At 39.4% G+C, this 14,799-nt stretch overlaps 1 protein-coding gene across 3 annotated transcripts in view; it reads right to left on the reverse strand.

Moving 5' to 3' along the window:
- GNB4 (G protein subunit beta 4) overlaps nt 1-14,799 on the reverse strand; it is a 55,597-nt gene that overhangs the window by 20,777 nt on the left and 20,021 nt on the right. For all 3 annotated transcript variants that reach the window (XM_003776361.5, XM_054553029.2, XM_024244380.3), the window contains 3 exons: nt 8,894-8,992; nt 4,029-4,067; nt 2,495-2,601 (listed from right to left, as the gene is read on the reverse strand). In XM_003776361.5, the coding sequence (XP_003776409.2) occupies nt 2,495-2,601; nt 4,029-4,067; nt 8,894-8,950 (203 nt within the window). In that variant the 5' untranslated portion in view covers nt 8,951-8,992. The remainder of the gene's footprint in view (nt 1-2,494; nt 2,602-4,028; nt 4,068-8,893; nt 8,993-14,799) is intronic.

The following is a 14,799-nucleotide window of genomic DNA, read 5'->3' on the forward strand; positions in this document are numbered from 1 at the left end:
TAATGACAAAAATGTACATAGAAGCCTAACAACCATATTTTATTCAATCTAAAAACACCAATTGAGAGCCTGAGAATATGACAATACTAGAGGTACAACGCAGGATACATCTCCTGCTCTTGAGGCCTCTACCATCTGGTGAAGATAAGACATTTACTCATATTTATATTAAATCAAATAAGTAAAAACTGTCAGAAGAGGGGTATAAAATAAATGCCACAGGAGAGTAAAGGAGGAACAATGGCTAGTTGAGTTAATCACAAGAGAATGAGTCTTGAAAGAAAATGTTGAGAGCTAAAGATAGAGAAATGGCTGTATTTTAGGAGAAAGCTATGTAAGATCAATGACAGGTAGAAAAATACACTGAGTGTTTCAGGAATTGTAAGTCTTCCGGTAGCACAGTTTGTGAGAAAACAGAAAAATAAGTTGAGAAAAGCAGACTGGGCTTAAACTGCAGAAAGCTTTGTTAAACTAAAGAGTATGAACGCCTAAGTAATTTTAGCCATTAAATTTTTTGTTTTGTTTTGTTTTTGAGACAGACACTCACTGTGACACCCAGGTTAGAGTGCAGTGGCATGATCTCAGCTCACTGCAACCTCTGCCTCTCAGACTCAAGTGATTCTCCTGCCTCAGCCTCCCGAATAGCTGGTATAACAGGTGCACACCACCACGACTGGTAAGATGGGATCTCACCATGTTGGTCAGGCTGGTCTTGAACTCTTGACCTCAAGTGATCCACTCGCTTGGCCTCCCAAAGTTCTGGGATTACAGGCATGAGCCACCATGCCCAGCCTTGTTTGGAATTTTTATTTTTCACCATGGTGTAAAATTCAAAAAATAAAAAAGGATATACAGAAGAAAATTTAAAAAGCACCTTCCTGGGCCTATCATCAGCCACCCAGTTCCTTTCCCTAGAGGTAAATAACATTATCAGGTTCTTGGGTAGCAATCACTACAAGGTTTTACAAAAGGGAAGATCTATCTGATAGTGGGGTATAGGATGGAATCTAAAGAAAATTCTTTAGAAATCAATTGGCATCATCAGCATAAGTGTTGAGGAGAACAATAAGTAATGGACTGATAACAAAGATGGGTGGGAAGACTACGTGAGATAGGTTCCTGGATGATGGTTTCATTTTTCTATGAAGATTAACAGTCTTGAGAAAACGTTTAAGGAAAGCAAGAACCATAAACATTGTTTCAAGTTATTATATTTTGAGTTAAAAATTTGCTTTATCAACAGGTAAATTATTTTTATTTTCAACTCCTTTAAGAAAAGGAATAAGACATTCGGCCAGGCACGGTGGCTCACACCTGATTAATCCCAGCACTTTGGGAGGCTGAGGCGGTTGGATCACCTGAGGTCAGGAGTTCAAGACCAGGCTGGCTAACATGGTGAAACCCCCTCTCTACTAAAAATACAAAAATTAGTCAGGTGTGGTTGTGGATGTCTGTAATCCCAGCTACTTGGGAGGCTGAGGCAGGAGAATCCCTTGAACGTGGGAGGCAGAGGTTGCAGTGAGCCGATACCACGCCATTGTACTCCAGCCTGGGCAACAAGAGTGAAACTCTGCCTCAAAAAAAAAAAAAAGAAAAGAAAAGAAAAGAAAAAGATTAAGACATTATGTCAGTTGTCAATTATATAATTTTATGTATCCCTTCCTGAGAGGCACATGTTCTATATTATTGTGGTCAAGTATCCCAATTAGAGCAACAATTGAGGCTTTCTCTACTTTACAATTTTAGTGTCTCTGGGAGAAGAGAATAAATGTGCAACTTCTATTAAAACATAGAAGTTTCTTGGTTTAGACATTTCCCATTAAGATTAACCAAATCAAAGGAACAAGTAAACCACTGTGGCAGCAGACACACCTGCTATTGCCAGACAATGGAAAAAGCATAGGCTGTGCTGTAGCCTTATACACATAGTGAATGACAGTGATAAGCAATCTAACTGCAGGCCACATGGCAGCTGTGCATGTGCCTGTGCACCTGCAGATGGTCAGCTTGCACATTCAAGCACACACCTTTCTGTGATGCAGTCGAGGGAGTAAAAGATGTATTCAGTACAAATACCTTTGTTTCGTGTAATTTCCATTACTTGCGAATTTATGTAATAAGAAACTATAGCAATATCCAAAAACTTGCACATAGGTGTTCAATAAGTATTTGCTTATGAACTGAAATTTCAAGCTTCATATACAGTAAAAACGCTTTGTGCATGTTTAAAAAACAAAGAATGTCTGCAATGTCCCACTGCAAAGAAAGGGAATCCTCTTCTAAACAGTTGTCCTGGATTCCATATTAAAAATGTTTAAACTTTTAAAGAGTCAATTAATATTCTTATTGAAAGCAACATGTTCATCTGAGATGCATTTTTTGCAAACGCTTCATGAATATATTCTGTTTGTAAACAAAGAAAATGCAAATGATGGTTCTTAATGAAAATAATTCTGCAACAGTTTAATAATGACAGGTAATGACAGGTACAAACCTGGAATCATATCCCCAATGCATAGCATAGATTTTAGCTAGGTGGCCCCTCAGTGTACGTCTTGTTCGCATTTGTATTCGACCCACGGAGTCCATATTTGATGTAATCTTTTGAAAGCAATAAAAATGTTATTCTTTACCTTAGTCATAGTTCATGAGATAACTTGAACTAGAAACAGTGAAGAGTCAAAAAAGCAAAGATAAAGTACATTTATAGTAATTGAAGGCAATTTAATGTATATAATTCCACAGAGCCGTTATGGGATCAATATGTTCCTGAAAATTATGATTAGTTTAAAATAATCCTATGTGCTATTATAAATAACATATAAATATATAATAAGAATGCCTTCTGCAGACTATTAACTAAAAAGAATAGATATACCTCTACGCTTTAGTAAAAAACCAGCCACAAATAAAAATCTAGTGGCAAATGATCACAGTAAACATTTATAATTTTAACTGTAAGAAAGCCAATTTTATATTTGTAGAGCACATAAAATACTTTCTTAATAATAATGATCAATATTAATTAAACATGAAGCCTTCCCAAGATTTTTAAAAAATATTAGTCTTCTTAACCCCTCTTACTATTTCATTGCCAACCTAAGAGTTTTCATAAGGAAAAAACTACTTAATCAAGGTATACCAAAAAGAATCAGAAACTACTTAAAAAGAAGCATAAACTATATGAATCTATACATACATATATATACATACATAAATATATATATATATATATATTTTTTTTTTTGAGACAGAGTCTCACTCTGTCTCCTAGGCTGGAATGCAGTAGTGTGATCTCGGCTCATTGCAGTATCTGCCTCCTAGGTTCAAGCGATTATCCTGCCTCAGCCTACCAAGTAGCTGGGATTACAGGCAGGTACCACCATGCCCAGCTAATTTCGTATTTTTTTTTTTTCTAGTAGAGACAGGGTTTCACCATGTTGGCCAGGCTGGCGTCAAACTCTTGACCTCAAGTGATCCTCCCACCTCGGCCTCCCAAAAGTACTGGGATTACAGGCATGAGCCACCGTGCTTGGCCTTGAATATATATATATATATGTATGTATATGTATGTGTGTATGTGTATATATATATATATATATATTTTTTTTTTTTTTTTGAGACAGAGTCTCACTCTGTTGCCCAGGCTGGAGTACAATGGTGCGATCTCAGCTCACTGCAACCTCTGCCTCCTGGGTTCAAGTAATTCTCCTGCCTCAACCTCCCAACTAGCTGGGATTATGCCCAGCTAATTTTTTTTATTTTTAGTAGAGATGAGGTTTCACCATGTTGGTATAGCTGGTATATTTTTATAGCATTTATTTTTCCATAGATGTCTATTTTAACAATATATTTTAAAAAGCACTCGCACTGTATAGCATTTGACAAATTACAAAGTGCTTTTACACAGAGATTTCATTTAACTTTTTTTCAATTAAGTACTAATACAAGAATCTGAATGTCATTTGCCTCTATGTCAAATTATTTTATAAGTTACCAAAATGAAATAAAGAAAAACAAAACTTTACCTGAACAAGCGTTGCATCATTACATGCTTTCCGAGCATCCTGAAGTAAAAAAGATGATTATAATGCATTTAGAAACCTGTGGAATGACTAAAGTGATACTTTTATTGAAAACAGAGATTTGTGAATTTACTTTTCACTGTACCACATCTTTAAAATTTTTTTAATTGATATAAAAATCACATAACCTAAATCAAACCACTTTAACCATTTTAAGGCATATAATCCAGTGATTTTTAGTATCACAATGTCGTGAAACCATCACCACTAATTACAGAACATTTACATCACCCCAAAAAAGAAACCCCATATCTCCTAATTCCTTTTTCTCTCACAGCCCTTAACAATCACTAATTTGCTTTCTTTCTCTATGGATTTGCCTCTTCTGAACAAAATTTGAGAGATGTCAATAAAAATTTGAGAGACCTCAAATTTTTATACAAACTGAAAAGGATTATCAAAAGGAAGACGGTAAAGCAGAAATTAACAAAAAATTAAAGACTGCAAAGAACATATTTAATAAAAAAATGTTTTAAACCAAACATCAGTTTTTTTTCAAATTTATCAATTAACAAATTTAGAGGATTTATATACATAGAAAAATAAGAAATGAAATTAAATCTTTCCTGCTAGGCTTAAACTTTTTTCCACAAAGGTTATAGTAGTATCCTCTTCAATTTTGTTTTTTCTATACAGTGTTTAAGTACTTGCATATTCCTGGGCAAGGAGAAGGCACACAATGTTTGCTGAATAAATGTCCCAAAGGGACAACTTGTTCCAGTCAGCCAAGGGAAAAATGCCTGCTTCAGCTCCCAGCAAACACTGGATGGCAGACATGATCTTTCTGGCTGCCCTTTCAACCTATTTATAACCACTTAGAATATTTCTAAGTAAGGGTGTTCAGAAGTAGTTGCACAAAACATATGATTTGATTATTTCATTCTTAGCCAAATTGTGGGTTTAAAGACCTCATCTGGTAAGGAATAATGAAGCCCACTTTCCTATAATGAAGAGTTTCCAGAAATGACAGTGATGGGCCTGAACCATGTTCCAAAAATGGTAGAGTTGAAGACCAAATTCTTAAAAAAGGTTCTTTGACTTCGAGCTTTATGAAAATGAACTACCATTGTTTAGACTATCTTTTTAAATTTAGTTAGTTGTTTAAAAAAACTGGGTTGAACACTATGTGTCAGGCACTATTCTAGGCACCAACAGGCATCAAAAATCTCTGCCCTCATTGAGCTTACATTCATATTAGTAACACAATTTAAAAACTGCAAATGGAAATTATTCAACTACGGTGAAAACTGATAACAAAAATTAAAATATCATGTTGGAATACAAGAATTCTACAATATGTTAGCAGCAGTTACGTGCAAAATTACATTATACAAAGATTCTATTTACACTGAGAATTATCTCTTATGAACACTATTATCCATTATAAAACAGAATATAAGGCCAGGCGTGATGGCTCACGCCTATAATCCCAGCACTTTGGGAGGCCGAGGAGGAAGGATCGCTTGAGCCCAGGAGTTTTAGACAAGCCTGGGCAAAACAGTGAGACCCCGTCCCTGAGGGAAAAAAGAGTAAAACAAAACAGAATATAAAAAATATTCCCAATTAAAGGCTGAATTCCATACTGTCCAGCACCATAAGAAATACAAAATCTGGTAAGATCTTTGTGCAAAAGAAAGACGACACATACTTTTTTCCAAATCAAAGACATAACAATTACACAAGAAAACAAAATCTGTTTTCTCTATTTGCATTTTTTAAAATTTAAAACAAATCATCTTTTACAATACATAGCATACATTTCTATTATACCATGTATTTACACTATAGTGAGGTAAAAATATAGTTAGATTATATCTCTGGATGGGAGGAGGAAGAAAGGAAAGATTTTAAAATATAGTGTGACAAACTGAAAAGAAAAGTACGTAGTATTTTACGTATATGTGGTTACTTGAAATCATGGGAGGAGATGATTTGGTGAGCACCTGCGCCCACGACATGGTGCTTGGGATGCTAGTGAGATATGGAGATGATTAAGACACAAAATTATCCATCTAGGTACAAACAGTAGGGGCAAATGTGCATAAGAACTACAACACAAGGCAGACTGTGATCAGCTCTATAACAGAAGTCCAACATGCTGTATGAGTAAAAAACTGCCACTTGCTGGCCTCTATGTGTTATTTCACTTAATCCCCTACAGAAACATATAAAGTGGGGTATTGGTACTCTTGCTTCACAGCAAAGATACTGATCACCAATGAAGTTAAGAAACTTGGCTGGGCGTGGTGGCTCATGCCTGTAATCCCAGCACTTTGGGAGGCCGAGGCAGGTGGATCACCAGGTCAAGAGATCGAGACCACTCTGGCCAACATGGTGAAACCCCGTCTCTACTAAAAACACAAAATTAGCTGGGTGTGGTGGTGTGCGCCTATAGACCCAGCTGTTCGGGATGCTGAGGCAGGAGAATTGCTTGAACCTGGGAGGCAGAGGTTGCAGTGAGAAGAGACTGCACCACTGTACTCCAGCCCGGGCGACTGAGACTCCATCTCACTCTGATTTAAAAAAAAAAAAAAAAAAAAAGATAAATCCAAGTGGAGGGCTCTTGGAGGATTAGGACTCAACAGACAGGATTTCCAAAGAGCAAAATTGGCTCAGAGATAGTATAATTCCAGGCCAAGGGAACAATTTGATAAAAGGTAACAGATGAGAAAGAGTAATGCATGTTCGGGGAACCAGACTAGTATGGCTACAGCACAAGTCGCAGGAAAGGACATTAGTAACTAAGGTTGGGAGAACCAACTTTAAGTTATAGCAGAACACACCTGGTCTGAATCCTGGATCTGTTACCTTGGCGACTTATTTAATCTCACTGAGCCTCAGCTTCCTGAACTATTACATGAAGTAACACCATCGACTTCACAGAGTCGATGTGAGGATTAAATGAGATGGGCATGTGGCCACATGGTTTAGCCTATCAGCTGCTCCTGCTCAGCATCTGGAGTAAGTGACACAAAGTAGAGAGGGCAGAAATTCCTTCTAGTGGGTGCAGTAACATCGAATTCAGAGATGAGCCTGCGAAGCCTTCTGTGATTATCCCAAGCAAAATAAATCTCTCCTTTGTTCTGAAAGCCTTGTTGAGATACCTAAGATTTCAACTCATTATTCTTATTCACATCTAAATAATTAACTTCCTTGAATTCTGGCAACAAGTCTGTCTGGTTATGACTTCACTCAGAATCAACACTTTTCTGGTGAATGTTCTTCATCCATCCCTGTTTTTCCTAATCCTTTCTTCTCTTTTCTTGTATCATCTTTGTAGAGATTTTATTTTATTTTTGGAGACAGGGTCTTGCTCTTTTGTCCAGTTAGAATGCAGTGGTGTGATCATGGTTCACTGCAGCCTCGAACTCCTGGACTCAAGCAACCCTCCCGCCTCAGCCTCCCAAGTAGCTGGGACTACAGGCACAAGCTACCACACCCGGCTAACGTTTTTTTGTTTGTTTTTGTAGAGACGAATCTCCCTATGTTGCCCAGGCTGGTCTTGAATTCCTGTCTCAAGCAATCCTCCCGCCTCAGTCTTCCAAAGTGCTGGGATTACAGGCGTGAGCCACTGCACCCAGCCTACTCTTCACTTTTAAATTAGACAAATTCTTCAGAAACAGCTATTGTGAGAGGTTCAAACTGGGAAAAGCAGCAGCTGTGTTCCAAGTTATGAGATTCTCCCTGCTTACCCTTGTACGTTGTTTTAGCCTTTACTTTTCTCTGGGAAAAGAAGTAGGCAGCTGCCAGGCTACTCACAACTCAAAGCCTCTTTCCTCCACCCTGCTTACCGCCAGGCTTCCTACAAGATGGCATGTCTATATCCTTTCATTTTTAGCTCTGCCTTCCTTGATATTTCTCAGTGCTAATGAAGTCCAAGGAAGCATCTGTTCCCATTGTTCCAAAGAAGGGACCGTGGTGCTTTCTCTTAGAAAGTGCTCCCCACGCAGACGCCTCCTCTCAGAGCCTCCCCACGTGCTGCTGCTTCACTGCATTTGGCAACTCCTCTCCATCCATTACACTTTGAAGTTCTAATGTCTGTTAATTTTGTTAAAGATGGAGTTTGTAGTTGTTTCTTATCCTTGCTGTTTTGAGTTGATTCCAAGAGTAAAGGTGTCAGACATGTTTTGATGCTGCCACTGATAGTTTTGTTTTGTTTTTCTGAGACAGAGTCTCACTCTGTCACCCAGGCTGGAGTGCAGTGGCATGAGCTCAGCTTATTGCAACCTCCGTCTCCAGGGATCAAGCCATTCTCCTGCCTCAGCCTCCCGAGTAGCTGGGATTACAGGCACATGCCACCACGCCTGGCTAATTTTTCTATTTTTAGTAGAGACAGAGTTTCACCATGTTGGCCAGGCTAGTCTTGAACTCCTGACCTCAGGTGATCCACCTGTCTCAGCCTCCCAAAGTGCTGGGATTACAGGCATGAGCCACTGTGCCCAACCTAATGATTTTCTGCAATCTAATGTGCAGATTAATATTTTCCTAGTGTGACATTATATTGTGACACTATCTACATTATTGTTTTGTACCAAAAATCTATGATTCTAGGCATGTAAATAAAAAGAGAATTATGTCTGTCTTTCATAGAGGCCATTCTTCTACATAGGTACTTGTTCGCAATGAATTTTGAAGAGTTCTTTCGAGACATGATAAACACAAATAGACCTTAGTTCTTACTTCACATGTGAGAGAAAAAAAGACCATTTCTAGCCTTAGAAATCATTTAATATAGACTGATAAACTAATAGGCAAATTTTGTAGATTCCTGGTACTAAATAAGTGCTAACATTTTGAAAAGGTTTTACCTGAATCTGATTCCGCAGTTGTTCTGCTTCTTGCCTCAACTGTTCCAGTTCGCTCATTTTTTCAATTTGTTTACCTCAGGAGCTAATGAGTGAAAACAGCTGTTAAAAAACAGAGACCAAGAGAAAGATTCAGTTCTCTATTTACATCTTAATCTGGTTTTACAATACTGACATATAACTTCTTTTTGGACCTTCTGAAATTCAACGGAGGTAGTCAATTATTAAGGGAATTTAAAGATGCTTAGTAAATACAGAATGAGGTTATTTACTGAAGGGTTTTATACAAGAACATGATTAGAGGATGGAGGAGAAATTCCAAGTTGTAGTATTCGAGGCTGAATTATGGGGAATTAGCGCCAGAATAGAGTCCGGTGAGAAATATTTTACAATAGTTCAGAGGACACCAAGAGACTTCCCCACTTGGATGTCTGGATTGGCACCTAACACAGTACCTCAAAACTGAACCCCACCCCACCCCCAAGCCTTCCCCATCTCAGGAAACGGCAAGTCCATCCTTACTTAGAATTGTTTAAGCTAAAAATCTGGGAGAAGTCCTGTTTTAATCATACCCTCCCCATCGAATCCATCTGCAAATCATTTCAGTTATTCCTTAAAAAATTATCCAAGTTCTAATTCTGATTTCCTCCACTTCTACTGTCTGGGTCCACACCACCATGATCACCTCTCACCTGGTATCTTTCTACTGCCCTCGACCACTCTCTGGTCTAATTAGAGCAACTAGAGAGCATTTTAAAATACAAGTCACTTCAAATCCTCCAATGGTCTTCCGCTCCACTAAACTCTATTTTGACCCACAGACCCTGTATCATTACACACACACACCCCCCTCTGACCTCATCTATCACTCTCACACTCACTCTGTTCCAGTTGTTCAAAGACTTCTCTGATGTTCCCTGAACATGCTAAGCAGGCCCCAGTCTCAGTGTCTTTGCATTTGCTCCTGCCTCTGCTTGGATAGCTCTTGTCCCTGATATTTTAATCCCTTGCTCCCTTACATCTGCTCAAATGTGATCTTCTCAGTGGGAACTTTGCTGATAGCACACATGCACGCAAACATGCTCCTCTTACCCTGTCTTGTTTTTCACTATGAGACTCAACACCATCAGCATGTATTTACTTATTTGTGATCTCTTTCCTTCTGATAAGATGTAAAGGGCCGGGTGTGGTGGCTCACGCCTGTAATTCCATCACTTTGGGAGGCCGAGGTGGGTGGATCACTTGAGGCCAGGAGTTCAAGACCAGCCTGGGCAACATGGCGAAACCTCATCTCTACCAAAAATACAAAAATTAGCCGGGTGTGGTGGCACATGACTGTAATGCCAGCTACTCGGGAAGCTGAGGCACAAGAATTGCTTAAACCTGGGAGGAGGAGGCTGCAGTGAGCTGAGATCACACCACTGCACTCCAGCCTGGGTGACAGAGTGAGACTCTGGCTTTAAAAAAAAAAAAAAAAAAAAAGATGTAAAGTTCCTTGAGGTAGGGTCTCTGCTTTATTCTTTGTTGTATCCCCATCACTTAAGATACTTTGGTCTCCAGTAAATAAAGCAACCTGAAATAGCTTAACAAATAAAGGAATATTCATTCTAAAGATTTAGGATGAATCACAGAACCAAAAGACAGGAATATTACTACCTCAAAAAGACACTAGAGGCCAGAAACTGGGAGTATTCTTTCTCTACCTGTCCTGGTCTCTTTTCTCTTCTTATCTTCCTTGGTTTTTTCCTTTCTACAGAATGACTTTTTCTGCTCCGCTAAGTACAAAACCCAAGCTTATATCTTTTTAGGTCAAGATTGTAGCCTGAAATGACTGTCCTAAGTCCAAATTCCTATAAAAGATTGATTCTCCTCATGAGAGAGAATTTGGTTTTGGTGTCTATCCTACAATTACATCAACTATGGTATAAATATCTGTTTATTATGTTCAGACAAAAAAAAGAAAAAGAAACCAGTATCTATTTATTCTTTCAGAATTCACTTTGTATTTATATTTTGTCCAATTAAAAAACAAATGTATTGGGATTGACTGGAATGGCATTAAGGTATAAAACAGTTCCAGAAGAACTAAAATCATTCTAATATTCCATTTCCAATTTAACATTGTGGCATATTTCTCTGTTTATCCAAATTTTCCATCTTTTATTTATGAGTCTTAACCATTCCCTGATAAAGTTTGATTGTTTAACAATTTAGTATGCATCTCAGAGAGGGCCAGACTGGACAGATTACAGCCGGTCTGGAATAGCATTCTGCTGAAGTGAAGACAAGCAGCGTGCAGGCTCTTTAAAGTCACAACCTTGGCTGCCCTTGCTGACCATTCCTGAGATATCCCTGGCCCAAAAGTCCTAGAAACCCTGATTGATTTTGATACCTCTTTATTTTTAGGGTCCCAAAAAATTCTGGGTAAGCAGAACTAGTTTACATCCCTCCTACTAACTAACATACTAGAAAGAACTATCGAGGGACCCTAAAGGGCCTCGAGACTTTTAAAAAATTTGCATTATTATTATTACTATTATTGTTATTATTTGTAGAGATGGGGTTCTAGCTATATTGCCCAGGCTGGTCCTGAACTCCTGGGTTCAAGCGACCCTCCTACCCCAGCCTCCCAAAGCACTAGGACCAAAGGCATGAGCCGCTGAGCCCAGCCTGGGTCTCAGAACTTTTAAGCTTATTAAAAATTACCTGTTACCCATCCTACTGCTGTCCTTCCCCCAAAGCCACACACACATACTAGGGACCTTCTAAAGCAGGAGTTACCTGTAATAAGAGTTACTTGGGATAGACTATGATCTGTACCAAACGAATGAGAATTTCCAGGCTGAGTGCCCCTAAGGATGGAGGTACCATGAATAGAAATGGGAAACAAAGAAAAAGCAGTTCCCTCACCACCATCACTCCGTGGATGGGGCACTGATGGGATGATGGGCGAAGCAATCTGTCACGGACCCTGGCCCTTCCTGCACATTCTGGCTGGGAATGCCAAGAACACAAGTCCCTGGTGGCTGTTACCTGGGCCATCTCTCAGGGTTGTTTTGCAACATGCAACCTCAAGGAATAAGACAGTGTCTCCTCATGAGATGAAGAGCAGAATGGCTTCTGTTTACTGTAAAAGGGGTAAAACCCCCGAGCTCAGTGTCTCTAGGCTGTGACGAAATCCAGTGCATGTGCAGCATCCATCTGGGCCTACCTGTGTCACCCTGTGGGCACTGGGGAACATAGGGAATCAACACAAAGCAGCATCACACCATGCTACTCGCCGTGAGTAATAAAATCTTTTGTCTCTGACCAAGGAGTCTCATCAAACAGTAACAGACGCATTTATTCGCTTGTAAGTAGGTAAAGATCCCAGGCCCTTTGCAGTCATGGATATAGGGTTCACAAGAAAAAAGATGAGGGCTCTTATGTGGAAAATATTGAGTTTGTGGCTCATCCCTTCTTAACCAGGCTTCATCCAGTACTTCATCAGGCATTCTAGGTCCAGCACTTCAAGCCTTTTCACAGTACCCTAGCCTGCCTGCCCTTCCATCTTGTCACACTCAACAGCAAAAGCAAAACCCTGGATGAAATCAGCTACCTACTTTCTTTCAGCCAGCACTCAAGTGGCCAAACATTGATTGAGAAAGTCAAACAATGGGGCATATCAGTTCTATTACAAATTCACATTACCAATCTCAACTGGGCCCTCAAAACTACCTGGCAACCCTACACAGCTTTGTATGCACTGCTTCTGCTTTTGCTATCAAATATTTAAATTCCTTTGCAATCTTTTCAAAATTTGGATGTTCTCACGAGCCCTCTTGCAGCAGATGACCTTGCCATCTATATCATAAAGTAGAAGCCATCAAACATGAACTTTTTCAATCTTCCACTACTAGATATACAAAGCTATACATACATAACTGACTCATTATATTCCTCATCTTCCTTCTTTGTGTGTGTGAATGAGAGAGACAGACAGACAGAAAGAAAGACACAGAGACAGACAAGGTTTCACTCTGCTGCCCAGGCTGGAGTGCAGTGGTGGTTAACTGCAGCCTCAACCTCCGAGGCTCAAGCAATCCTCCAGCCTCAGCTTCCCAAGTAGCTGGGCCCACAGGTGGGCACTACCATGCCAAGCTAATTTTCTTTTTTCTTTTTTGGTAGAGACAGGGTCGCCATGTTGCCCAGGCTTGTCTCAAACTCCTGGGCTCAAGCGATCCCCCCACCTGAGCTTTCCAAAGTACTGGGATTATAGGCATAAGTCATTGTACCTGGCCCTTCCTTTCTATTAGAATAGCTGACTTCTTTCCTGTTTGGGCCAATTCCTCCACTGGTGATTCATTCATTCATTCATTCTGAGACAGGGTGTCACTCTGTCAACCAGGCTGGAGTGCAGCAGCACAATCATAGCTCACTGTAACCTCAAACTCCTGAGTGCACCCAATTCTTCCACCTCAGCCTCCCCCAGTAGCTGGGACTACCGGCATGCATTACCATGCCTGGCTAATTTTTTTTTTTTTTTTTTTTTGAGAAATAGAGTCTTGCTATGTTGCCCAGGCTGGTCTTGAACTCTTGGCCTCAACTGGTCCTCCCACTTTGGCCTCCCAAAGTGCTAAAATTACAGGCATGAGCCACCATGCCCAGCCCCTCCACCAGTGATTTAAACTCTCACCTTTTAAGTAATCTTATACTTCCAGTATATTCAATCTCTTATACCTTTCTCTTTTTAGTCTTTTTATTTATAAAATTTTCTAACAGAGAAAGATTGAACAACCCTAATATTCATCATAGGTTTACAAAATATTAACTTTTTTTTTTGCTGTATTTGCTTTATCTTTTGTTTTTGCTGAAGTATTTTAAAGTCAATTACAGACATCAAGACATTTTAGCCCTAAATACTTCAATATCTACCAAACCACAATACCATTATCATAACTACCAAAATTAACAGAAATTATTTAATATCTAAAACCCAGTAGATTTTCAAATTTCCCCAACTCTTCCACCAATGTCTTTTTACATCTGATTTGTGCAAATCCAGATCCAATTAAGAACTATATATTTAGTTATGTCTCTTGTCCCACCATCTAGAAGTATCCATCTCCTGCCTGCTCTTTTGCACTTTCTGACATTGACTTATTAGAGAGACTAAATCATCAGCCAGGTGCAGTTGCTCATACCTGTAATCCCAGCACTTTTGAGAGGCCGAGGCGGGTGGATCACTTGAGGCCAGGAGTTCGAGACCAGCCTGACCAATATGGCGAAACCCCATCTCTACTAAAAATACAAAAAAATTAGCCAGGCATCTTGGCAAACGCCTGTAATCTCAGCTGCTCGGGCAATTGAGGCAGGAGAATCGCTTGAACCCAGGATGCAGAGGCTGCAGTGAGCCGAGATTGCGCCACTGCACTCCAGCCTGGATGAAGAGACTCTGTCTCAAAAAAAAAAAAAAAAAAAAAAGACTAAATCACTTGTCCTACACAATGTACCCCATTCTGTTTACTTCTTATGGTACTGTTTAACTTGTTTATCTTCTATACTGATTGCTTGTAAACTGGAAGGAAGTTAGATCTACCGGCTAGATTATATTCAGGTTCAATATATTTGGCAAGAATCCTTCCAGGTGATGCTGTGCACTTCATACTGCAGCACATCAGGATGAACTTAACGCTTCTTTGTGCTACTATCAGTGAAGCTAAGATTCCTCAGTGTGTTCAGCTGTTAACAGCTTAATCTGTATAATCCCTCACTCTCATCCAGCAAACAATCTGTGGAGAACCTTTCAGTTTCAACTGGGTCTTTTCCACAAGCAGCTAAATATGCCCAAGTCCCTCCCTTAAAAAGAAAAAGAAAAAAGAAAAAATTCCTTGACTCCACATTGCACCATCACTTACAGTCCTTTTTCT

Source organism: Pongo abelii, chromosome 2 (genome assembly GCF_028885655.2).
Source record: "Pongo abelii isolate AG06213 chromosome 2, NHGRI_mPonAbe1-v2.0_pri, whole genome shotgun sequence".
Lineage (NCBI taxonomy): Eukaryota > Metazoa > Chordata > Mammalia > Primates > Hominidae > Pongo > Pongo abelii.